Genomic DNA, 26,083 nt, shown 5'->3' with positions numbered 1-26,083 from the left:
CATTGACTTGTGATGCAGCTTTTTGCTGACTTACCACCTGACAGATGGGGAGAGAGCTGTCCTCACATTGGCATTCTGGGAGTTACAGAGAGAAAGTTAAAGAGAAAGGTGGTTTATGCAAATACGTGACAGGCATAACAACTTTTGAGATTCATCCAATGATCACCTCATCTGCCCACCAGCAACAAATAGGATGTATACATATATATGAGTGTTCTTGAGTGTGTACCGCAGTGGTGCTGCAGGCAGCAAAGCCCAGGGACAGCAGTTTGAACCAAAGAGAGACCAGGTGCACAGGTCACAGATGATTCAGGGCACAGGTTGACATCACAAACTGAAACACACGGGAGAAAGTACAAGCATGACTTTGAAGACACAGACACAAAACCCAACATATACAAACACACTCACACACCTACCACAATGGTACTGTGGACAGCAGCTGTTGGTTGTGTTTAGATCCACAGCCAGAATTTCTCCATGTGAACAACTTGGAATGGCTTCAATACATGACTCACACACTGCTCAGACAGAAAACACAAACAACAAATTCAGTTTTGTTGCTGTAATTGATGGAGGTGCCAAAGATGGAGACAAAGCAGATGGCCAACCTCCTGCCAAAGATTTCCGATTTCAGTTTTAGACTGACCTGTGAACCACAATTAAAACTTACCACACAGGTAAGAGTAGCAGCAGGATTTTGCCCCCCTGACCTCCACTAGGAACTGATCTTCCCTGCAGTTGGGGGCAGACACAGGAGGGCATGCCATGGGGTCACACTCTGAGAATGACCAGTCACAACAGAGTGTTTAGTAGAAGCAAAAGTTCAGGCCAAATATCCCATTAAACAAAAAGTCTAAAAACGTTGCAGGAAAAAGTGGAGCAATTAAAGTTTTTTTTCACCACATCTGTACTCGGGGCAGCAGGACAGAGCGCTGTAACCAATCACTAGCCTGTTCCCATTATCACAAGGTGGCGCTTCGCTGTCACAGATGGTCATGTTGCACTCTGACAAGTTGTGAAGGGGCAAAAAAAGGCGAGGAGAAAACAATAATTGAATGTGTCATTTATGTTCACTAAAACATTGTGATTTATGGTCTCTGAAATTAAATATATTTGGGGATACTGGTTAGCTTGAGAATAGGTGAACTGTCATCAGCAATATCATATTACTATAAATGGTGAGACTTTAGGGCAGAACCAAGGGAAAAGATTAAACCACCATCCTTCAAATGAAGTCTCCAGAGTTTGTATTTGGATCAGAAGCTTTGCTTGGCAAAGAAGAACTTAATCTTTAAACTCACCACAGATCTTTTTTGGGCAGCAGGCTTCTTCTTCCAACACATCCAGTACATACTCTCCCTCCCTTTCACACAGCGGTGTAGGGACAGAGTTGCAGTTCGGCTCGACAGCCACCACAGAGCCATTCTCCATACACTGGTACAAACAGCAGCCGCGGGCAGAGCCGTTCCACACCTCGCCCGGGGCCCGGGGGTTACCCTCATTATCGGTGCACACTGGATAAACCAAAACCAAGTGAATAACCACTGTATGTGAGTCTAGGAGTAATATAAAGTCCCAAATTAATTCAGACTCTCTGACAGTGACATTTTCATCACTAAGGCATGTAATTACTCTGTCACTCACCACAGCGATCCTCGGTTACACAGTAAGGGGAATCAGCACGGTGCAGAATGGTTCCACTGCGGCACACACACTCCTCTCTGATGAAGGAGCAGGTGGTCTCCTCGTAATACTCTCTGTTAAGACAGGTGCGGCTGGCGCAGGTGCTCACACAAGGCTGATACTCCTTACCAGGGGGGCACCGCAATGCTACAGGATGACAGGCACTTAGCAATGCATGAGCAAATGAGAGACAGGAATGAGTTCATCTGCTTACGTGTGTGTTCATTGTTTTGCCTGTGTCTCCTTACGGCAGAAGTTGTGTCGTCTCCAGCTGATGCAGACTTGATGCGTGTAGCAAACCGCCACGTACGCCGCCAGAAAGTCACACTGGTGATCCTTGTAGTGCAGGTCCCCCGCCCACATGATGTCACAGAACTGCTCTGGAGGAACCTGAAAACACACAACCAGGCCAAAGTCATGAAGGGCCTCAAAAAAACTATTATTTTCATTATCGGTCATCTGTTTTTTAGATTACACAATTTGTCTTGAAAAAGGTTATGAAAGGGCAATCAAAATTGTACACACTGAAGTTGTCATATAGCTTGTTTTATCCACCCAACAATTCAAAACCAAAATACATTAAATTCCCAATGATATGAAATAGGGCTGGAATAAGAGAACGTTTGGCAGATTCATTTTCGCTTCATTGACTCGTCAATCAATCCACTTATCTTTTCGGTACTGGAGTCATTGCAAATTAACTAAACACCATCAAGCTTGTAAAATGCTGTGTGAATACTGTAGCTACCTTGCTGTGGCATGGCATGAAGGCTCTCTGGCGGAGCATGGAGAGACAGGTGGAGCAGTCCCCGATGGTGCAGTTGTCTCCGACTCTGCGTGTGTGTTCTGTTTCATCGGTAGTGGGGACTCTCCAGGCCTGAAGGAAGAGCATCATGTCTCCCACCTCTCTGACCACTGTACCATTGGGCAGCTTCAGATCATCTTCTGGATTCCCATCACAACAACCTGACAACACGGGCAGACAGATGATTGGTTTAAGTGAGTGTGTGTGTGATATATTGCTGTTTTGTCAGTGAGCAATATATATGTGGGATGAGATAATGTGTGTGTGGTTAATTAAACCAAATGGCTCTCAACATCTCAAATTGTCATATCCAATAATGACTCAAGTCAAAGTGATGCTGCTGTTTGGACATTAAGCCTTTAGGTGCTGATGGCAGGCACTTAGATAAATGAGGCTGCTGCAGTCAAAGCTGGTGTGTTTGTGTGGACTCACCACAAAGGCCTCGGGTGGGCACAGATGCATTAAAAGGAGCGATGTACTGCAGCACCATGATGCCAGTGCTGTGATACCATTGTATGCTGACCCCGCCAGGTGTGTGGATCAGGTACATACTGCCTGTGTCTTCCACATAAAGAGAGTGACGGGAGAATGGAAGTCTCACAGGTCTGTAGTTCACTGTCACCTAGAGACAGACAGGCACATAAGAACCACATTATTTGCGTGGGATAAGTTGAACTCTCGGCAGTAAATTAAGCTAAGAGACTGACCTTGCGATCCAGTCGGTTGATAATGATTCTGTAGGAGGAGGTAGTAATGTTCAGCTTCTTAAAACACAGACCAGATGTTCCACCTGTAGGACTCTGTAGGGGAGTGAAATAAGAAAATGTAATATACAAGATAATATCTATTAATTGAATAACAGCTTTTGATTTACATGCAAACATGATTGTATGGAATGATAGGGGGAGAAGAGACTGTACTCACAGTTCGTCTGATGGAGTTTACACTCTACAAAGAAAACAAAACATTTCACAATATAGTTCTAAGATGTCTGATGATGTAATTCATAATTTATTCTGAGCGTTACCTGGCTGGTAGGACATTTCTCCACGGTGCCAATAATAGTCTCTATGGGAAGGTTAACCAGGATGTAGGAGCCGTTATCATACAAGGCCACGTTGTTGCCATCAAATGTGATGACACGCAGGTCTGACATCACAGTGCAGCGACCTGGCAAAAGCAAAGTGCATCAGTACAATCAAACACAGCTCACTGCAGTAAACAATGGATTGTAATCACGACGACTGCCTATTATTAATCACAGGGAAAATCTGTTTTTTTAACATAAACCAGATTTACAGGGGCACTGCCACAGTGGACAGCAGGCGTCTGTGTTGATGAGGATGGGCAGACCCAGCAGACTGCACTGGGGCTGGGTGGTGTTGTAGCGACAGTTTAGAGAGGAGTTGTGAAGCAGCAGCTCCCCATTGAAACAGATAAACTCTGCACACTCATCGATGCGGTAAGAGTACGGAGGCTGTGGGAACAACAACACACATTCTGTTTAACAAAACATGTTCACATGTCTCAGCACTCCTTCATAAACATCTGCAGACTTTTTCCATCCACCCAATATTATACAGTAGTGCCGACCTGTACGTACAGAAAGGTTTTGGATTCATACATGTTAATAGAGTAATAATGTGCATATTGATAATGTAAGGAGATAATCTAGGAAGTGCAATGTGTAATGTTAATACAAAAACCTCTAAAAGTAACACATAAAGCCTTTTATAAATTGAACTATATTTCTAAGAACGGAATAGTCGTCAATAAAATGATTGTCTGAATTTTATATAGCTTCTTCAGTTTCAAGGTCCTGATATTGTTCATGCTGGCTCAGCTTCACACATGAATTACTGGGACACTTAACATTAAACAGAACGGAGCCACGGTTAATGTTATTTGTGACACCTGTGCACCTGTTCCTACTATGACAAGTCAAAATGTCTGCTGTGAAAAACGCCTATAGATACCGAAATAATCACTCGAAACCACTAACTTAAGTAAAACAATTAATGTCAGTCATCATGTCCAATCATCTCCAATACACAAATGCATCTTCAAGGTGTTTGTGTGCAACACTTACAGTGCAGGGAGTAGTGGGCAAGAGGAGAGGATGTGTGGTTGATGCTTCCTCTGTTACAGGAGAGGTTTCAGGACTTGCGATTATTTCTGTGGATGTCGGCTCAGTGGTGGACTCCATGGTTGTAGGAAATGGTGCAATGGTTGTCACAATAACTGTTGAGGCGTCTGTTGGGGTGGTGGACTCAATCGTGATGGTGGTGTCCACAGGTGTAGACTCAAGAGTGGCAGAGGTTTCGGTGGTGGTTTCAGGGACAGAAGTGGCAGCAGTTGTGACTGCTGTGATGGGTGGTGGCTGTGTGGAGGGGGACGTTAGAGGAGGTAAGGTGGAAATTACTGGGGATGTTGGCGATGGTGTCGACGGTGTGGTAACGCTGGTTGAGGTAGTAGTGGAGGGCAAGGTGGTGGAAGAAAGAGAAGTAGGGGGTGGAGGAGAAGCAGTCGTGGTGACTGTAGTAGCCTCAATGGGAACAATGGAGGGAGTTGCTGGGGTGCTGGTTGTGGTCACACCTGTGGTTACCGTAGTTTGAGTGGGGGTCATCTCAGTCGTGCTGAGGGTGGTTGTCTCTGGTCGGGTTGAGGGAGTGAGAGTGGTAGAAACAATAGTGGTGGGAGGAGCAGGAGGAGTTGTCAATGGAGACGGGGATAGCGGAGTGGTGACACGCACAGTGGCTGATGTCGTAATGGAAGTAGTGGGAGTTGTGGTGGTTGTTGTGGGCCTGACAGTAGTGGAGGAGGTAGTTGTTGCTCTGGTTGTGGCAGTGGTGGTTGTGGTAGTGGTCATAGTGGTGGTTGTGGTTCTAGGCCTTGTGGTAGTAGTAGTAGTAGTAGTAGTAGTAGTCGCAGTGGTTGTAGTTGTCGATGGTGCTGCAGTAGTTATGTTGGACCGCGTCACATATGAAAAGGGTGTCGGAGTTGGGGGAAGGGTCACACCTGGTAGAGGGGATTAATATTGAAGTAAATATTTTGAATTGTTTAAAAGAATAGATAATAAATGTATTGCATCAGAAAACCATAACTGTTCTCTGGCAAAACACTCATCTGCTGTACTCACAGTCTTCTGCATAGACACATCTTCTGGTGACTTCATCAAGGACCATGTTCTTGGGACAACGTGGGAAGCAGCCCTCAACACTGCAACATACACAAACTATTTCAGTACCTGAGCTAAGACCTAATAATTTTGGTTATATAATGTGTGCTTCTAATAAACAGAGCCATTTACGGAGGCAGTAACTGGCAGCGGGTGGCATCTGGGTCACTGCAGGTGTGGACACAAGGGCTAGCACAGGCCTGGTAGCGCCACTCACACATCATACGGTAAGGTATCACAAAACTGCTCTCTGTCAGAGGAGAGCAAAAACACCTGATTAGTCTTTTGTGTTTATGTAAACACACATGGGTATGTGTTTTGGGTACATGCATGCATTTCCTGACCCTCCAGTGTGAAGCTGCTGCTGGCTTTGAAACCCTCTGAGGTGTCGTATCTCCGAGGTCGTGCAGCAGTACGTGTCAGTGTCAGAAAGATTCCAGGTTGGTCGACAAGCTCGAACGAGGTGTGTCCTGGCAGAAACAGCCCCTGGTGCTGGATAAAGGTTGCCCTGTGACTAAACTCCGGCCCTCGACTCCAGCGCTCCAACTGAAGACGGCTGCGTCCTGACACAACAAGGAAATAGTTTGGTCTCTCTGCAGACTCCAGTGACACCACAGGGACACCTGTGAAAATAAGAAGATGGAGGTTAATTCACCCGAAAAACAAAGAGTAGTAGTGTGTAATTGTGGGAATGCGGATGCTCACGAGATGTTCTGTCCTTCTGCAAGCCTGCCGTGATCATGAAGTTGAACAGTAAGCCTGGGGCAGGCAACTGCCCTGGTCTCTCTCTCACCAGAGGAAACACTGAGCTGCTGGTACGATTCACTCCCAACATGGTGTCATTATAAACAGCACTGAACAAGGAAAATGGGCCATCACCTAGCTCTACGTGGAAGCGAGAGAAAGAGGGAGGAAAAAGGTGTAGTTACATTCTAGCAGGAAATCAGAGTATGTATGGTTTGGAAATGACAATCAACAAAATAGCTCTCTGAAAACAACTAACCCTCACTCATAAGTACCTTGATTATAGTATTCACAATCATAGGCTGAAAGAGAGCAAGAAAGTTCAGAAGTTATAAAACGTTTCAACAGCTTGAGGTAATATGTGAATCAGATGAAAAATAGCAGAATATTGGTGTTTGTAAAGAGGGACTGGCTAAAGTGGGTCAAAGAGGTAAACAGGGGTCACATCTCTGACCAGTGTACAATAAGCATGTGTGTATGTGTGTGTGTGTGTGTACTCACGACAGACAGAGGGCGATCTCCAGTGTATTGTGACGCCCTGTTGACAGCATTTGTGTGCATATGCAGCAATGGACGTACAGAGACACTCGCAGTCTCCCCCACGGTTACAATTGCAAGTGTCTGTCAGGCAGTTCCTATAGAACCAGGCCACATCCACCTGGAGGGAACGCATAACATATTTTCACGGTCATACAGAAACACAAACAGCCACAGACAAACAAACAAACACACAATCATAACATTAAACCAGGCGAATCTCTCTAGGGGACACTGTTAAGGGGGTGAGTAGTTTTAAATTATTCAGACAGGGAAGAAGTGATGAGATATCAGGACAAAGGAATGTGGGTCAACCTCTGGTGCAGAGGGGATCAGATGAGCTCTATGACACACAGACAAAATGCATCAGCAGTGAGTTGGTCTGTCCAAAGCCAAGTTAACTGTCCCTCTGTGTTTTTGACACGGGCTACTGCAATGCACAAAAACTGCACACTTTAGTCCATCAAAACTTTGATATGTATTATTACCTTCCCTTTTTGATGTGAGAAGTACAACTATTGATTAGGTAGGGTGCTGCAGCCTGAGCATCAGGCTTGGAATTTTATTCAGTCATGTTATTAAAAAGGTTCTCTGGAGTAATTCAGACACTTTGTTATTTTCTATATCAGTTATGAACAATCCAAAAAAACATTCTGTATCAATACGATCTGTGAAATGTGGGCAGTATCATACAATTTATTTTAACCCTATCTTACCATCAATACTAAATGTATTTTAACAATAGTTACTGTCAGTGTATCATCTTTTACAACAGCATGTGTCAGCTGTCAATAAAATTGAATTGTTCTTTTCTTACATTCTTTCTGTCAGACCGTGAATCTTCCCTGTCCCTGAACTTGAGTAAAAACATTGGCTACCAAAGATGTCCTGTCATGCATATTATACAAACCAGACAAACTGAATGTGTCTTTGCAGAGCACTTACCTTCTGAAAAAAAGGTTATTTCTTCCCAAGAAAGCAAGCTTTATAAGTGACTTCCTTGGATTGGTGCTTTTCGGATAACTTCATTGGCATATTTAAATACTACATCCCTTACTTCTGTTTGAAAAGAAATCCCAACAGCTTGAGGGAATGTGACAGTAACTTCTCTTGTCTGAACTTTTAGATGCTTGTTTAAGAAAGGAGATGCACTTATGACTTCTGGTGACTAGTAGTTCTCTTGAATACCTATGTTGAATACACTTCTTGTAAGTCGCTTTGGATAAAAGCGTCTGCTAAATGACTGTAATGTAATGTAATGTAATGAATGCAAAAGGAAAACTCTCAATGTGTCATCTAACCATAAACTTATAAAATGCAGTGTCATGGCAGTTGTGCCTGGTAAAGTGCCAGATCAGTGCCGATGCTTCTCTGCCACTCAGAATGATAAGTAAAGAACAAAGCCATGTTTGTCACTGTACTATAAACACATTTGTTAATATTTTAATGCTAGGTTACAGTGCCAACTAAAAAGCATATATAAGTCAGTGCAGAACATGACAAAAAGCAGATATTGGTCTCTGGGCTAATTGATAAAAACTGAATGCAAAGCCATGTTACTTTATTAACAAGGTGCAAATAAACAATGTCTTTTTATGTGCAATGTGTCTGAGGGCCTAAGGCTCAAACCAGTGCCATGACAATATTTACTTACAATGGGAAGTATGAACAATTAACAATCAATAACCATATTATGTAGAAAACACATAAAATGCATCACACATGAGAACAAAATAATTGTAAAAGAAATATGCATGGGGAGTTCTAACATGTCTGTCATGATAAACATATTATTTAGGTGTCCCAGTGTGATCTTTGGCTACCGTTTTAAATGAGGTGTTCCCTTTACATAAAGTATATACATAGCTCCATCTGCTGGCCACATAGAGAAATACAGTACTGTAGTAAAACATTTAAGTGTGTGCGTGTGACTGTCTGTGTGTGTAGCATTGGATCTGGTGTGGTATTTTGGAAAAGTGTAGAGGGAAAAAATTATCATTTAATGTATAACCTTTGTATAAAGTGTGACTCTCTGTGTTATACTGTTTTTGTGGCCTGCGTGAAAGCATGACCGGCTCCCTTTCCGCTTGAACTATGCTCAGACTCAGATTTATATATGAACTGTCTTTCTTAATACAATGCCTGATCTGTATACCACACTGACGTGCTAAATGATGGAAGGTTGAAATATAGCCTGCGCATTAACCTTTTCTTGTTTGTCTGAGACAAGAGTGTGCCTTCATTTGGGAAATTCCCTGTTCTTCAGTAAGTGATGTCTCTTTGTTCTATATTAAGTATGTCTATCCCTTTTATTGAATGTAACTATTGACTCTTTGTTCTTATGCATATAAAAACCCTGGTGAAGATGCACTCAGGACCGATTCCTCGGCAGTCGCTGACTTTCGGTCCTTTTGTGCAAAAGCTTATAAATATACAAAGATAAATTTCTCTTTGTTGGTCTCCCTTATTCGGTCAACTTCCACCACAAAAAGCGTATTCACTGGGATCAGTTAGGAGTTTTTCCCATAACCCCTCACCAACCCTTACTCACCAGCTGAAAGCAATATAACCTTTCTATGTTTGTGTGTGTGTGTGTGTGTGTGTGTGTGCGTCAGTTCAATGGCACTCACCACGTTGAAACAGGGTGCAAAGACATCGCTGTAGAGAAGAGCACACTCCCTTTTGGCGTACGGCTGTCTGCCTAAGTCGCCTTCACACGGTCGCTCAACTACATAGTCACTTTCACACTAAAACACACAAACGCACACACGGAAGGTGATTGAGTGTCTGATTACTCTTAAATATCACAGTGGACTCGAGGGAAACACATAAATTACAGGAGCAACTGAGAGCTAGAGAGGAGTGAAAGAGGGAGTGGTGGGAGATTCACAAAGACCGAGAGAGGAAAAAGGGTAAGGGGAGAATCAATGGAGAGGAGGAGCGGTGCTGAGTCATACCTGTCCCAGGGCCCAGCTATCTCCAAAGGTCTGTGCGTTATTGACTTCCATGTGGCTGGAGGTGGTCATATCGTTCACTGTCACACTGTCAAAATTTCCACACAGCCCACTGAGAAGGCCCTAAATGACAAAGAAAAGACACTGAGCCATGTGTTCAGATTCCTTTTACAATAATGGTCTATAATATGTATATATAATTATTTTGCAAAATCCACTCCTGGTCCAGACCTTCCACTGAGGTCCAGCTCTTATGTGAACAGTAGTCTTGCGGTCCCAGAGGATGGTCAGGTCCTGATTTGAGAAGTGAACCACAGTGTAGTAGCCGGCTTTCAAAAGCTCAAACTCTGATCCTCGACCTACAACAGTGGACGGATTCTAAGGCAAGACGAAAAAAAAGGATATCGATATTAGAATAGCAGAATTCACTTGATTTGTATTGATATATTTCATTTACATATTTTTGAGAGGAAAGGAGACACAGGTATGTAAATCGATTGGTAAAAAGAGAGCTTGACTGTGTTGGTATAGTCCTTACTGGGCTGCCAGAGTTGTCGGTGAAGTAGATCTTGGTAAGTCCCACGTGAATGACCAGTATTTTCATGCACACAATGCCGCTCTCATAGCAGTCCTTGTTTTGGGCAACAATGGACACCTCGGTTTCCCCTGCACTCTGGTGAGAGGGAAAGACAAAAAATGTATTTCACGAGGGAGGAAAAGTCTGAGAACACAACACAATGTTTTTGTATGTTTGTTCACCATTTCGCTCCTCAGCAGCCAGAAATGCAAAATCTGAATACCACATGATAGATTCAAACTTGAAATTTGATTCCACCAGTTCAGGAAACAGTGTCATTCTGGATACATGAGGGGTGACAAAAAGAGGATGCACCTCTAGGCAATTAAGACACAGCTCTGACCTGCTCCCCTATTCTGTTCAGGTCTGCACGGTGGCTGGCAGCCTGCTGGGTCTGAATTGGGATGTCTGTTCTGCTAATTTTAATTCTATATCCCTGGGAGCGCCGGAGTCCTGGGGTTTGAAGTGAACACTGGTCTCTTTGTGTCGCTACAGCTTTGAGCATCGTCTGCTAGCATTACCACGGTGCTAACCCAGCAACGAACACACACACACACACACACACACACACACACACACACACACACACACACACACACACACACACACACACACACACACACACACACACCTTAATCTGCTCTAATTAAAAACCCCTCTCTCTTCCAAGGTAATAAGCTTGGCTCTTCTTTCCCTAATCCAAACCAGTCTTGGTCAGGAAACATGGAGGAAGCTCCTTCTTTGCACTTAAACACATACCATCTCTCTCACACACACACACACACACACACACACACACACACACACACACACACACACACACACACACACACACACACACACACACTTATCTGACACAGGCTAGAACAAACACTCTTAGACCACCTGATTAGCATTCCAGTGCCCAAACTGAATCTATGAATTTGTCAGGTCAATTATGTCATTTTACACTTTTATTTGCAAAAATAACACCATTCTTATAGAGATCCACACACACAATGAATCTACTCACTTTAAGCAAGTAGACCTGACAGTCAGAGTAGTAGTCATACTCGAGGCCATCGAAGGTGTGGTAGTGTCTGTCGCTGTAGACAGTACACACAGCTGGACATGGTGAGTAGCTGCAGTTAAAATAGCCACGGTGACACACACTGAGGAGACGGACAGGCAGATGCACAGGAGAAGATAAAAGAGAAACTCATCATACTATGAATTAAACAATTTTATGTTCTGGGGTATAGTTTGTTAGAAATGACTTTATACATGCAGAATTACACATACTAAATGCAGTAAAACATGAATTTGCTCAGTCTGGTGTTTCTCCATCTATGGGAAAATACATATGGGGAGTGCAGTAAAGGTGTGTACCATTTGTAACATGCTGTTTCCACAGTTTCTCCAGGCAGGTATTCAAGGCCCAGCCAGGCACAAGGGCAGTTCTCTGGGTAGTAACACTTGCTATGGTGCAGCACCAGCCTTCATAGACAAAACACAACAAGTAGGAGGTAAAGAATATGCAAACACCAAATTTAGAACCCATTCTGAAGTTAAGTTAATTTCCCAGTTCTGTTCAGATGCTTTCTTGAGAGCATGAAAATCCACTTGCAGAGACTTGATTTTGTGTTTTGTAATCCCTTACAATTAACATTTAGCTTCCTTAAGTTGTTGATTTTTTGGGCCAAAAAGGTACATCATCTGTGCATGACAACTCAGCTGCAAGCAGGGACAACAGCAAATAAATGTTCACTCTAATAAAGCACTGGTCTCAAGCATTTTTTACACAATCTGGAAGTAGATGTCTATTCTGAAATAAACAGAAAAAAGACAATTCCCTGAAAGGTCATAACTCGAAACAATTAGTACGTTTTACAAAGTGGGCCTGGAATAATAACTTTTATGGTCTTTGTAGTAGACAACAATATTGGAAGGCAGCAGATGTGTATTTACCCAGGAGGGCAGACACAGCCTGGGATGCATGGTGTGCTGGGAGGGCAGGTGAGGTTCAACATCAAGTTGCGGCAGGTTGGTGCACAGGCTACGCCTCCTCTCTGCTCGGTGCAGCTGTGGTACACTTTACCCTCTGGACACTCCCCGACCTCCACACTATCTGGCTCTATGCGCACGCAAGAAAACACACACACACACACACACACACACACACACACACACACACACACACACACACACACACACACACACACACACACACACACACACACACACACACACACACACACACACACACACACACACACACACATATAAGAAAATCAATGCCTCAGTCGCCTTAAACATCAAACACAACAGCCAGTCATGGGAAACAAGCTACAACCATAGACATAAGGCTCTTGATTTCAGCAAGAGGGACACAGCCTGAAACGGTACTTTGTTGTTGGAAAGAACGAGAGCAGGAACTGAAGGGAGGGGGGAGTGCAGAGGGGTTACCTTTTTCCTCTGGCACACACTCCATCTTCCCATTCCTGCACAGGCTGATGGAGGAGACAGGAAGGGAGAGAAAAAAAGGTGAGTGTTTGGGAAAGAGAGTAATGTTATCAAACACAAGGTTAGTTTAAGAGCTCCACGTCTCATTTGACAATCACTTAAGCTTTCATTGCTTTCTCAGATGTATTAGTGTGTGAGAGGATGTTACACTGTGTTCAGTCAGCAGAGCAGCCAAAGTGAGTTTTCACTTTTTAGGCCAGTTGTGACTCACCAGGGGCCAGAGGCGCTGAAGGTCACCTCCCCTGGCTGTGACACACCACCCATGGAGTAACAGTGACACTGAGACCTGAGGAGAAACTCGTGACTTTATTCTAATTACATTAACTGAGGACGATGCTTTCTGTGTTGGTGTTTGCACGTGTGTGTGTTCCAGCCAAAAACAGCAATTGATGACCGTTATTAGGATGATATATGAGGTGGTGAAGTCTTACAGTTGCACACAGCGCTGGCGCATATCGTCATGGTAACTGCCGTTCGGACAGCCACACCCCTCGGCACAGTCGTCAGGGTTACATGTCTCTGTGCTAGACAGAGCACGACAGAAACGCCCACAAGACGAGACACAAGAGTGGAACAGCATGCCTCCAGGACACACCACTCCTGTGTAAAAACACACACACACACACACACACATATTTCATATACTGTACCCCTAATGCATTTATGTTTTCACTCTATGTGTACTCCGTGAGTCATTTAAAAGTTTTTAATTACCCTGATGGACAATAAAGTTTTTCTGATTCTGAAACAAAGCCAAATACTCCATCCACACATAATGCACCATTTTAATCTGTGACCTTTTAGGCTATACATTTAAAAGTATTCTTAAAAACAACACAGTATGGATAAAAGAAACCCAGAGAAATACTCACCACATTCAGAGACATGTGATCTGAAATCAACGTTGACTCCGTGTTTGGAGCAGAGGTAAGCGTAGTGAGCCAGTGCTGTGCACAAACAGCTGCTTCCGCAGCGACAGGCCTGGTAGCGGCACTGCTGCTGGTAGATGTTTGGACTGATGTAGCCATGACACGGTGCAAACACAGTCCCCAGCAGCACCTCACACTGGGATGCATAGAATACTAGAACATATACACACACAAACGCGTGAAACACATTTAAAACTCCAGTCTGAACAAACATCGATACCCTTCCTTGTGTGCACTAAATGCACAGCATGACGGGAGTCACACAACCTCACCTTTATGAACTGAAAATGAAATGTAACGTTAGGTCAAGTTGAACAAGGAATAATTCTACAGCATCTGAAATAATGACAGAGAACTCGAACGAAGAGTGACACCGTGTCCTAACGGCAAGCGCTACGCTGCGTCATGTTAACAAAGAGACATTTAAAATATGGGTGAGTAGTACTTGCTATCTTCCAATGTTTGTCCTTTTTAATCAGAAAATACATGTTTTCTATTGTGATATTAACAGGAAATTACACACAATATAGACAACAGCAAGTAGGAAACTGTCAGCACCCTGGTGATCTACCTCCAGCAAGCTGAGACCTTGAAAAAGTTTTCATAGTGATATGAACAGAGGTGTCATACAGGTAATTCTCATTTCAATTTCAAGAGTCAACTGTTACTCAACAAAACAAAAGTTCAAAATGCTGCATTTCTTACAGACAGTTAGGATATGCTACCACAAACTGATATAAAATTGATATTCCAATAGTTCGAACCTATCATTATTCGCTGATTTTGGCAGCCCTATCACAATCATATTTAGGATTTACAGTGCAGTCTGTAGAGCTGCTGGCATTTAAGCCCATGAAATTTATTCTCCTCATGTGAGGTATTCTATAGCCTCCTTAATGTCGGGCCACCCTTCACCTTTTCCATTTTCTTAATATCAAATCAACAGCAAGCACACCAAAAATAATGGAAAAACGATGATGTCATTATTACCATTGTTTTGGTTCATCTCACATGGGTCTATGATGGGCAGGTTGACTGGAGCAACACAAGCAGAGGAAACCTTCCAAGCATTGGCATGAAGCTGAGGTGTGCCTTCTATCATTCCTGCGGGGGACCTAAAGACAAACACACACACACAGTCAGTTAGAGTAATATTTAAAAAAACTGATCTTTTAATGAGAAGTAGTTGCTCACAGGAAGTCATCTCGTAGATTTCCATTGAAGGTTCCACAGAGGCCCAGCGTCTGTCCACGCCACTGGCTGTCCAGCTGCAGATAGACCCGCCCCCCTTGCCCGTCATAATGCAGCTTCAGACCAATCCCTGCCTTCAACTGTGTAAACATAGACGTCAGCTTCCGCACTTCCAACGCATCTATGTACCCAGAAACAAACATCGAAACCCACGATCAAAGATTAAATCACTGTAAAAGAAGGCAGGCAAATCATCTTATTACAGTACAAAGAGGAATTATTTCAGTGTAATCTGACTGCATTTTAAATGTAACATAAACCTGTGGTTTATCAAAGGGCTTTTGTGATTCCTACCATCAACATAGGGCAGGACAGGCACCGGGTTAACACCAATTATCACCTCCCCCTCTCTTGTCAAAGTGATCTGTCGACTCACATCTTCATCCAACACCACCGTCACTGACTGAATACACACCTGCTGCTGTAGACACACACACCACACAGACGGCCGGTTATATCTATTTAGAAATAAACTGCATGGTTGGTGAGTGTGTGTGTGTGTGTATGCAAGTAATCATGCACGCTACCTCTGCACAGGTAGTATATTGCAGCGTGACCGTAAATCTGCTGCTGCTGCGGCTCTTCGCCAGGACGTACTGACACGACCCCGGCTGGAGAAACATCCTACCGTCAAATGTGGTCACAAACACGTCACCTACCACCAAACACTCGGCTAAGAAGGGAGAAGAGGTTCAGTAATTTATCTGAATTCACAGTTTCAGCTTCAGAAACTGACCTTTTCTGAAAGCGTAAACTCACCTGTGCAGTTGTTCTCGGTGCAGTTCCACACTCCTCCCATGCACACACTAACAAAGAACATACAGTAGGTTAACAGCACATTGTCAAAGCTATAGTATTTACATCAGACCGGCATATATGGGTACTTAAACAAAACTCAAGGTCGCGCCACTTTTTAGGGGACAGAAAACCAAAGATAGATTCCAATGTAATTTGCTGTGTGTTTGGATTGTAATTTTTATTTGTATGCATTTATTTCTCGTTAAACTAGCCCAATAATCCTTTTGCAACCTTGCCTCAACCTGAGCATGCGCAATACCTTAATAAATGGAAAGTTGATAAATGGAAAGTCATGCCCCTTCAGTTTTCCCCCCTACACAGTGGCCGGATATTGCTTATCTAGACATCTATATATATTTTATATAATCACCAGGTGTTGTTAGGCTACATGTCAGTGTTTTCTGTAAGTAACCAACCTTTTAATAGCCAACTGTTTGATCTAGGCTATGCTGACACAAGGATGTTATACAGAAAAATTTGCAGTACAGTGTTGTGTGAAATGCATCGACTTACACAACTCCATAAATTAATAGAGCTTTTAATTATTATAATTTAATAATATAATAAAATAATAAATACCATTTATAATGAAATTAAATGAATCAATGCCATTATGAAATACAAACTTCATGTTGAAAAAAGGGCTGGCAGAAGCACTAACGTCTGTGTGGACACCACATGACCAAGCAGTTAGCAAGTCAGCCGTCACACGCTGATGACGCAGGCAGTGTGGCCCGGGCATGACGCAGCTATACTGTATGGCTGTACTGCAACAGTTTCCCACACAAGCAAGCCAATATTAACATATATTAAGTAGCCTGGGATAACCAGCTACACAACAGCTTTTGTCATTTTACCTTTTTTTGTCCTGTGTGTTTATTTCCTGTAAAAGGGAGCGCGACCTTGGCAACGACGCTATTATGGTCTGATGTATGCCGACGAGTGATTACATGACCACACTTACCAAACACTACATCCTTGTTGAAGCACATGTCCTTGTGCATATGAAGTACCATGGTAGACACATGGACATTGAGAAACTGCAATACATGTTCCATTTTGTAGGATAAGACCTGTGGGAAACAGGATTGAAAAGTTTAGAGTAAGTTTAGAGGTCAATCAACTAACATTATTTAACAGTAATTGGTAAATAATAAGATACCATCAGGGCAGTAGCAGCCATCCAGACAATGCAAGTTGGTTCCTAGACACTCTTTCTCAAATGTACAGGTGGGTGGACAACAACTGATGCAGTCTCTATAGACAAAACTCTCCTCACAGCCGTCATCTACATACAAACACAAACACCTGAGTTTCAGACAAGGGCAGATAACAGAACTTAAGAATGGAATAAATGTTGACCAAATATCAATGTATGTGAAGCTGCAGTCATAACTTACTGCAAGAAGGGAAGCTGTCTCTCCACTCTCTTACTGGATATCCAACATGTGAGCAGGCCCTGGTGTACTCAACCAAGGCTCGACAAAACGTTTCCTCGTCATCAGATCTAAAAGAAAAAGAAGAAAAAACTACATATGTATTGTTTTTGGGGAACTGCATTAATTTGATTTGAAAAGTCTGAAGCCTGTACTATAGCTAATGATGGAAGGTTTATTCTGTAACTTCTGCTTCCACTGATAACAAAAAGGAAAGACAGGCTGAAGAGACAGTTGAATATATCAATCAATGTGTTTTGACTTACACACAAAGGTCAGACACACAGCTGGCCACAAAGGGATTTGGGTCAATGTTTTCATGACAGGACAGGAATGGGAAGAAGAGAAGTGCACTGCATTTCTCTATGGCATCCTGCACACATTCACAATATGGTATGAATTTAATGCACATACTATAATATACAGAGAGGTACAGCAAAATGAACACTGCTGCAGTCTTTGAACTCACACAGACCATCCTCTTAAAACATCAACAGAGATGTTAGTTGATTTGTCTTTGAATCATGAGAAAGTTAACTTTATTAGTTCTATTTTCTGCCAAGCAGTAAAATTATTCATATGGTACGCTGTGCTGACATACAATTGAGTGTATGCCAATAGTAATACTGAGTAGAGAGAAAGTGTCTGTGGTTCCTACATCCATGTCTGACTCGGAGTGACAGGGCCCATCGAAGTCAAGGTCTACTGAGGGACAGGCTCTCTCGTGAGGCAGGTCCACTGCCCAGCTGTTAGCAAACACTACAGGTTCATCTGTCCGAATGCCTAAAACACACAGACAACACACATGTATGTATGCACATTCGGCACACAAGCCACAAGAAACAGATAAATTCAGTGTTAAGCATATAAAAGGGGTAAAGATACCGTCCAGTTGATGCACAATTCAATCATGAACACAATCATTTCTCTATATTGTCATCAAACACATATATATTTAAGATAAAATCGTATTTATTCAATATAATCCAATAAAACAAAAATGTTATTGAGCATTAGGAGGAAATGTGATAAAATTGTGTTGGTAAATGTGCCATGTCTATTGTAACTTTACAGTCAGAGACTCTAAACTTGTTTACTCTTTTTCTCTGAGCTCATCCTCACTCTACTGGACAGCTCTCTGCTCAAACAAGTAGGGGGGTGCAGTTCATATTACTTGTCATCTGAGGAAGAATTCTTGCTCCTTCCAGCCTTTCAAACCCAAACTATCAGTTCTCCCCTATCCTTCAACTCTGTTCTCCAGCTCCCACTGCTCCTATAATTGGCCACAATCAGTGTTGAGTGTATAATAACAATAATTGAGGTGAGTGGGTGCTGAGAGGAGGAATAAGCAGATGGGGGGCTGGTCAGGCCGGTCTTACCACGGGGAGTGGTGAGGTCATCGCCAGCAAGATGGTTGAAGTTCCCACATAGGCCACAGGGGCCCCCTGGTGCTCCTCACTCATCTTCAGGTAGACGCCCGAGCCTCCATCCCAGGCCAAAGAGAAGCCAAACACACTCTTCACCAGCAGGTAATCGGCCAGTCGCTCAATAAACACACCGCCTAGAGTCTGAGGCAGACTTAACCTGACATTTCAGAGATAGACACGTCAAGAAAGTGACAGATTATGCATGTCTTTTTTTGAAAATCAGGCTCATAATGATGGGTGTTGGCCCATTACACAATGAGTTTCTGTAGAGGTCCTCTGAACACAGGGGTTTGTTTAATGCTGAGCAATTACTAAGACAAGGTGGCTCATGGTTTCTCTTTTTAAAGATATATTTTTATATGGAAATGCATTGACGTTAAACTGACACATATCACGTGCACAACAATCACTATCTTAAAGTTATTGTCTATTTTAATGAGACATATTAGTTTTGTTTTGGATGAGATTTCTTCTTTTCGTTTTTCCATTTCTGTTCTTACAGTTTTCTAGCAAGATGTTTTTCATTTAAAGGCTCACACAATCTATCTTTGTCTTTTTCTTTCTGGAGCAGAAGCAACACACACACACACACACACACACACACACACACACACACACACACACACACACACACACACACACACACACACACACACACACACACACACACACACACACACACACACACACACCTGCGGCCTCCCTGGTGGACCTGATATCCAGAGATGTGGATCTCCTCCTCATTTGGGAAGAACAGACTGAGAGCTCTCGGGCATGAATGCACACTTCCGTCACACACTCTGCTGTTGTGGACCTGAGAAGATAAGAAAAAGAGGAAAGAGAATAAAAGAAAGGGTCACAAGAGGAAAATAATGGAAATGTATTACCGCACCAAGGATAAGCCCCAACCTGTAACCTCAGCTAGATTTCTAAAAACAGTTACCTGTCTGTTAATTATGCTGCGACAAACTGCCACAGATGGCTGCTGTGATGGACCCTCTGAATTGCTGCAACAACTTAATTTACTTATACTATTATTATCAAATAATGTATGAAAGAGGAGCTTGGCATTGTATTTACTAGCAAATATTACTAAAACTGGAGGAAATAGTGCATTTGTTGGGGACTCAAAATAAACAACAGTGCCCATTTCTATGTTAGTAAAGATTAATGACACCCAGTCCAACAGTGTGGCTTACTAATGTGTTTTTGGAAAACAATGGACTGATCTATATTAAGCTTTGACTAAACAATGCTTGTTAGTAGGACAGATTTATTGATAGTTTTTGTCTTTTCATGGGATTTATAGGCAACAAAAACAGAAAATATCACTAGACTTATCCTTTAAACGAGGTCTGGAAAAGTCAGCTTTTAAAGGGCTAGTTCGGGTGTTTTGAAGTTGTTACCCACAGTAGATCCGCAGTCCGCACAACGTCAGCTTAAAGAAGCAGACAGGAGTGTGAGGACGGGAGCAAATAAATGTACTGCTGTGGATGGAGGCAGCAGCAAAATGTAATTTAAACACCTAAAAGAAGAAGATATCCTTAACATAGTGAACACTTCAACGGATATTGATTTTTTTAAGTGGTTGCAAAGTCTTGAAATTTTTGTTGCTGCCCCTGTCCACAGCAGTATTTTGCTTTGCTCTCATATATCTACAAACTGGGGGCATAATGCACACCATCTTCAGTAGGTAACACACTGACTCTAGATAAGCACTTCATACATCCCATTTAAAAAAAACATAACTGTCCCTTTAATATAAAATGAAATGCAACATGATATAGTCTTCTGTTCCCAAATTTAAACTGCAAAATTATGTAATAAACCAAGAGGAACATGCTGTTATCCAACACAGACGATTTAAGACTAACCAAAGGAATATGATAATTAGATATTTTACAGGGTTGACAATAACTTCTAATTGGCATGCCGCTTCCTGTTATTTAACCCTTATGGAACTCCTGTTTGTCAAAGGATTTTGGTTGGTTTAAGTAGTTAAATACCACAGAATTTTATCTTCATAATTTGACTTCTGGATTATTTAAGATTGACTGTAAACATGGTTTTACTATAAATAAGCCAAACCAACCTGTATACATACAGGATTAAATCCTGGTTAAATATTTCGGTATGTAATTTCAATCTGTATGCTCTTACCCACACCGTGTACTGTGGTGCAGTTGAGTGGCAGTCCTGGGCCAGAATATAAGAGCAGGTTCCAGGGAAGTAGAAGTATATCCCATCAAATGTTTCGTAGTGGTGTTGACCCCACGACCTGCAGATCCCATCTCTATCCTGGCCCTGGTTAGGTACTGAGAGGAAAATTGACAATTCACTCAGAAAAGACATTCAGTTTCATGTGGTGAATCAAATTACGTTTTTTGTCAGACATCCTATCTTTTTTTAATCATCTTTATATCTTTCATCAGCTGTTGTTTCAATAAACTTATCAGTGGAAATGAATATCCGATTTTTCTAAAAAAGCTCTTTGTTAAAGGAAATCCCCATAGCTGGTGATGCCAAGATGCTGCCTAAAACCCTCCCAAAAATCTTAGCAAGTGGGAGGCTGGTGACAGTGAGTCACATCATCTAATCTTAGCAGTGAGTGGCTTTTCATCCCTATGGAAATCTAAAATTGTACATTTGTCAAGTCGTTCTTTACATATGTCAATTACTAGATACCCATTTTTCCATTAACAAAATGTCCCAATCCTATTTAACTTTTTTGGAAGATGTATTCTGTGGCATCAGCTCTGATCCCTGATCTTCAAAAATGTGGGGGAAGCTTGATTAATTTTCTTAAATGAGGCATTTATGTTTTTTTTTTTTTAGAGGAACCTTGTTCTTAATGCTACTATGTTTGACTTGAAGGTCCTAAATATGTACATTATTTATCTTCTTGTTAATAGTATATTTTAGGATTTCATTTCCAGCCCCAGCTCAGTTACAGGTCCCTAAGGAACTACATTGTTTCCAACATGTGTGCAACCACTGAATTAGATTGCTGAAAAGAAAATTGTCTTTACAATAATTGTGACCTCAGATCTCATGGGTCTGTATAAGGAGTCTGTTCAAAATATAGAAACCAGAACCTTCATCACTCAGCCCTTACTCTATTACCTTAGTGCAACTGATTTTATATCTGCTGTAGGAAGTAAAGTATATGTGCATGTGTGTGTGTGTGTGTGTGTGTGTGTGTGTGTGTGTGTGTGTGTGTGTGTGTGTGTGTGTGTGTGTGTGTGTGTGTGTGTGTGTGTGTGTGTGTGTGTGTGTGTGTGTGTGTGTGTGTGTGGATTGATCGGAGGCTGTTGTATCAACAAAGAGTAAGAGAGAGAGATGTGGGGAAATCTGATAATTAATACTAGAGTGTGTGTGCACGTAATTAACCTTTGTTGAATGATTGGTGAGTCTGATGCGCACACACACAAACATTCTCATACACATTCCTGAATAAATGAGTGTGTAACTGTATACTGTTTGCTGATATTAAAAATGTGTAAGCCAGCTAACCGACCAGTCTGTTGCATAGCAGGAATGATGCTTGTAAATCCACAAAAAACGTGGTCGTTAAGATGATATTCTGACAAATCTGATCTGATACGAAAGGAAGATATTTAGGTGTGTGTGTGTGTGTTTGTGTGTCTTACTCACTGATCTGGCAGCGGTCTCCCAGTGCCTGGAACTGAGCACAGTCACACACACCGCCCTCCTGACACCAGCCACCATTGAGGCAGCCGCAATATTCTGGGAAAGAAACGAACAAACCCGAGTTCATTTATCCCAGTTTATCTGGGCAATGAGGGTGTTAAGCGTCTATGAATGGGTCGCTTGATAAGTAGCATATTTACCTGAAGAGGAATCTCTGGCTGTGTAGTTGTGTAAAATGCTGCGTGACAGAGAACCCTCCGACAGCAGCGGTCTGTATGTCTTGGAAAACAATGAACAATAAACACTTAGAGTAGTTCCTTAAACAAGTCTTTAGTTTTAACAGCATCAGTGACACGGTGCTGTACCGTTGGTAACTTGCTGCTGTAAGTTAAAAGTTGCGTCAGGTAGAGCGGGAGAAAGTGTATGTGTGTCTCATTCTTTACAAAGACAGCTTTGTGCCGGTTAGGGTGTTGTGCACTTGTGGGTGCCCTGACCTCCTCTGGTTCTCTTAGGTGTAGTGTACCAACCTCCTCCCCGAGGAGATCCCGTTTCCTCCGAAGTGCATTAGCCCTCCTGCACACACACAAACATGCACATTAGTGGGAAGAAACAGTCAGAGGGGAGACTTAAGTGCACTTTACACCACTTGAATTCGGACTCCACACTATTCTTAACTGAACTCTCACACGCACAAGTGCACCTGCAAACACACTCATATGCCATCTCTGCCACACACTCTAGTGACAGAAACAGAAAGTGCAAATGCATTAATCACTGTCTGCTCTCATATGGTGAGAATGACCAGTGGAATATCATACAGATACATTTTTTAACACAATATTACTTATATTTTGGCCACACTATTAATATCAGGGAAGTATTTTTTTTTCATATTTTTCTTTAAATTACCTCTGTATTCTTCCTTCTGCCACTGAAAGTCGGCTCTGAGCTCCTAAACACAAAGTTATACAATTAACAATACATTTTCAAAAATATGCATCCGTTATTTATCTATCATAAAAGAATAGTTGCATTTTAGCTAAATGTAGATCCAGAGGAGTCCTATCAGAAAAATAGTAATAGTAATAGTAATTCACATGATTTAGCAGTCAGATGCCATGTTAGGACACAACAATATGAAGGGAGACCAGTTTCATACAATATATGCTTTATGATATGTTTTTATATTTTATATTCCTTTATTGATCCCCATGGGGGAAATTCAAGTGTTGCAGCAGCTCAACTACACAGACACAGACAATAAATACACATACTATACAACTACACAGACAATAAATACACATACTATACAACTACACAGACAATAAATACACATACTATACAACTACACAGACAATAAATACACATACTATACAACTACACAGACAATAAATACACATACTATACAACTACACAGACAATAAATACACATACTATACAACTACACAGACAATAAATACACATACTATACAACTACACAGACAATAAATACACATACTATACAACTACACAGACACAGACAATAAATACACATACTATACAACAAAATAAAGATAGAAAGATAGAACAGGAATAAAAATGTACAGTATATCCACAGGGGCGCCTGGACTGTGGTCTCCGCTGTTATAAAAGCAAATGACCACTGACACATAACATAAAGGGAAAGAAAGGTTACACCAATTATATCTAAAAATATCTTGTAATACAAAGGTATCTGAACTAATAATATAAAGAATAGTTACTACTTTTGGTGGACCTATTAATATCTCTAAGTGTTAAATCTAAATCTCTTCTGTGTTGCAAACTTTTATAACATTTTGCCAAAAAGTAAAACTGTCACACTCACCCTCAAGTAAAAGCAAGTGGGAGATTGAAAACGACATAAGAAGAAATCGTTTCACTGTCCACTTTAAGTTCATTTCAGAGTCCGAAAGGAAGATCCGTAGAAACGTTAACGGTGCATCTCACTGGTCCCGGGAGGAAAGGGTTTAAGATGTTTGGTAGCACCGGGACGATGCTCGGTTGTACCTGTGAAACCTACCTGGTGGTGACAGCCCCCCCTGAGCAGATGACGAGGAGCACCCATGTGGGCAGGTAAGCACCGCTCCCTGTCACCCTCCCCTCAGCCTGCAGACAGACGGGTTATTCACCTGTGAATGTCAGTGTTTGAGGGCTTCTCCTCCAAATGTACGGTTAGATATCTGTCTGACCACATGATATGGCAGGGAATTTCCTTATAGAACGGAATATCCTATTCGTAGTAGTTTGTAGCACTTACTATATTCGTATTAGTTTGTTGCAATTATTGTTTTCGTAGTAATTTGCCTCTGCACTATACTTTTGCTCTGGTTTATGCTTTAAGATGCTTGTTTAAGAAAGGAGATGCACTTATGACTTCTGGTGACTAGTAGTTCTCTTGAATACCTATGTTGAATACACTTCCTGTAAGCTTTGGATAAAAGCGTCTGCTAAATGACTGTAATGTAATGTAATGTAATGTAATGTAATAACCAAAGTAACTGTTTAGGTACTCAACGCCAGTTTATCTTTTTGTTTTTGTTTACTTTTGCCAACTCAAATTTTGGAACTTATCTGACTAAATATTAAGTACAGTTAGATTTAGATAAAACAAAGCTATCTAGGTCTGTTTAGTTTAGTTTAACCAAGCCCTGCTGTTTAATTCACACTTTGCCAAATAATAATGTGCAAAAAAAAGGAATATTGCAGCACTTTCCCGATGGCATCATTCTTCCCAATCTTATCATAGTCCAACACAGTCACTGCTATTTGCACCTTCTATAAACAAAAATACAGATACACACACACAAAGAAAATTAATGATATTCGTGATGAATTGTACAGTTAGATTTAGATAAAACAAAGCTATCTAGGTCTGTTTAGTTTAGTTTAACCAAGCCCTGCTGTTTAATTCACACTTTGCCAAATAATAATGTGCAAAAAAAAAAGGAATATTGTGCAGCCCCGCCCCCTTTTATGTTTTATGATAAAACATATTAATGCAAAAGTCTTGTCTATTCTTAATGTATTGAATTCATGTTTATGTATTTGGCGAAAGGCAGAAGGTTGTATTTAAATTATATTGACTTTTAGTGTTAAAAATTAAAAATAAAACACATCTTGCCACATGCCCTGGAGCTCAGTTACTATGCAGTTATGAGTTTCTGTGCTGTGGTGAACTATTAACTAACGCAGTATATGAGTATTCTTAAATAATTGCCACATTTGGAAATAGGATTGCTGATTGTTGTCAAAGCATATACATGATGTTAACCCTAGTAACCTGGTGCAGACACAATACAAGCAGCATTGGCACAACATAACACAGTTCAATTCAAAATAGAATAGCTCAAAAATAATATTATTGTGAGGCTTATAATGCTTATTGACTCTCTTATGCCTCTTATATTGTCCAGCCTATACAGGGCTGGAGACAAAATCTGAACCCATTGTTTTTGAGATGTTGCTAGGGGATAAAATGAAAATCTAAACTACATACATTGATATCAAGGGAACTGATAACAACCCCTTATTTAACTAGCAAAAGTCAACAGTTATTTAATTATGTTGCAAATCAGGTGTGGCTGATG

The 26,083-nt window shown here is 41.6% G+C and overlaps 1 protein-coding gene across 1 annotated transcript in view; it reads right to left on the bottom strand.

Moving 5' to 3' along the window:
* The window catches only part of otogl (otogelin-like), a 28,772-nt gene extending 4,378 nt beyond the window's left edge, over nucleotides 1–24,394 (bottom strand). The window contains 51 exon segments of the mRNA XM_054619441.1: nucleotides 35–75; nucleotides 230–334; nucleotides 420–521; nucleotides 674–781; nucleotides 904–1,008; nucleotides 1,305–1,517; nucleotides 1,648–1,833; nucleotides 1,935–2,076; nucleotides 2,435–2,652; nucleotides 2,924–3,113; nucleotides 3,199–3,291; nucleotides 3,416–3,439; nucleotides 3,519–3,661; nucleotides 3,791–3,968; nucleotides 4,581–5,509; nucleotides 5,631–5,710; nucleotides 5,802–5,919; nucleotides 6,014–6,292; nucleotides 6,375–6,554; nucleotides 6,689–6,715; nucleotides 6,915–7,071; nucleotides 9,581–9,697; nucleotides 9,908–10,027; nucleotides 10,136–10,282; nucleotides 10,443–10,577; nucleotides 11,494–11,632; nucleotides 11,850–11,957; nucleotides 12,429–12,594; nucleotides 12,927–12,970; nucleotides 13,195–13,269; nucleotides 13,415–13,583; nucleotides 13,856–14,065; nucleotides 14,903–15,027; nucleotides 15,107–15,284; nucleotides 15,458–15,584; nucleotides 15,691–15,836; nucleotides 15,923–15,969; nucleotides 16,926–17,034; nucleotides 17,124–17,249; nucleotides 17,362–17,468; nucleotides 17,664–17,770; nucleotides 18,056–18,180; nucleotides 18,777–18,839; nucleotides 18,842–18,981; nucleotides 19,517–19,638; nucleotides 20,985–21,139; nucleotides 22,479–22,571; nucleotides 22,676–22,754; nucleotides 22,970–23,048; nucleotides 23,385–23,427; nucleotides 24,322–24,394. Coding sequence (XP_054475416.1) covers nucleotides 35–75; nucleotides 230–334; nucleotides 420–521; nucleotides 674–781; nucleotides 904–1,008; nucleotides 1,305–1,517; nucleotides 1,648–1,833; nucleotides 1,935–2,076; nucleotides 2,435–2,652; nucleotides 2,924–3,113; nucleotides 3,199–3,291; nucleotides 3,416–3,439; nucleotides 3,519–3,661; nucleotides 3,791–3,968; nucleotides 4,581–5,509; nucleotides 5,631–5,710; nucleotides 5,802–5,919; nucleotides 6,014–6,292; nucleotides 6,375–6,554; nucleotides 6,689–6,715; nucleotides 6,915–7,071; nucleotides 9,581–9,697; nucleotides 9,908–10,027; nucleotides 10,136–10,282; nucleotides 10,443–10,577; nucleotides 11,494–11,632; nucleotides 11,850–11,957; nucleotides 12,429–12,594; nucleotides 12,927–12,970; nucleotides 13,195–13,269; nucleotides 13,415–13,583; nucleotides 13,856–14,065; nucleotides 14,903–15,027; nucleotides 15,107–15,284; nucleotides 15,458–15,584; nucleotides 15,691–15,836; nucleotides 15,923–15,969; nucleotides 16,926–17,034; nucleotides 17,124–17,249; nucleotides 17,362–17,468; nucleotides 17,664–17,770; nucleotides 18,056–18,180; nucleotides 18,777–18,839; nucleotides 18,842–18,981; nucleotides 19,517–19,638; nucleotides 20,985–21,139; nucleotides 22,479–22,571; nucleotides 22,676–22,754; nucleotides 22,970–23,048; nucleotides 23,385–23,427; nucleotides 24,322–24,394 — 7,092 coding nt within the window.
* Nucleotides 24,395–26,083: the final 1,689 nt, after the last annotated feature.

This window comes from Anoplopoma fimbria, chromosome 19, assembly GCF_027596085.1.
Source record: "Anoplopoma fimbria isolate UVic2021 breed Golden Eagle Sablefish chromosome 19, Afim_UVic_2022, whole genome shotgun sequence".
NCBI lineage: Eukaryota > Metazoa > Chordata > Actinopteri > Perciformes > Anoplopomatidae > Anoplopoma > Anoplopoma fimbria.
The sequence above is the reverse complement of the archived record's forward strand: the minus strand, read 5'-3'. Positions and strand labels throughout refer to the sequence as shown.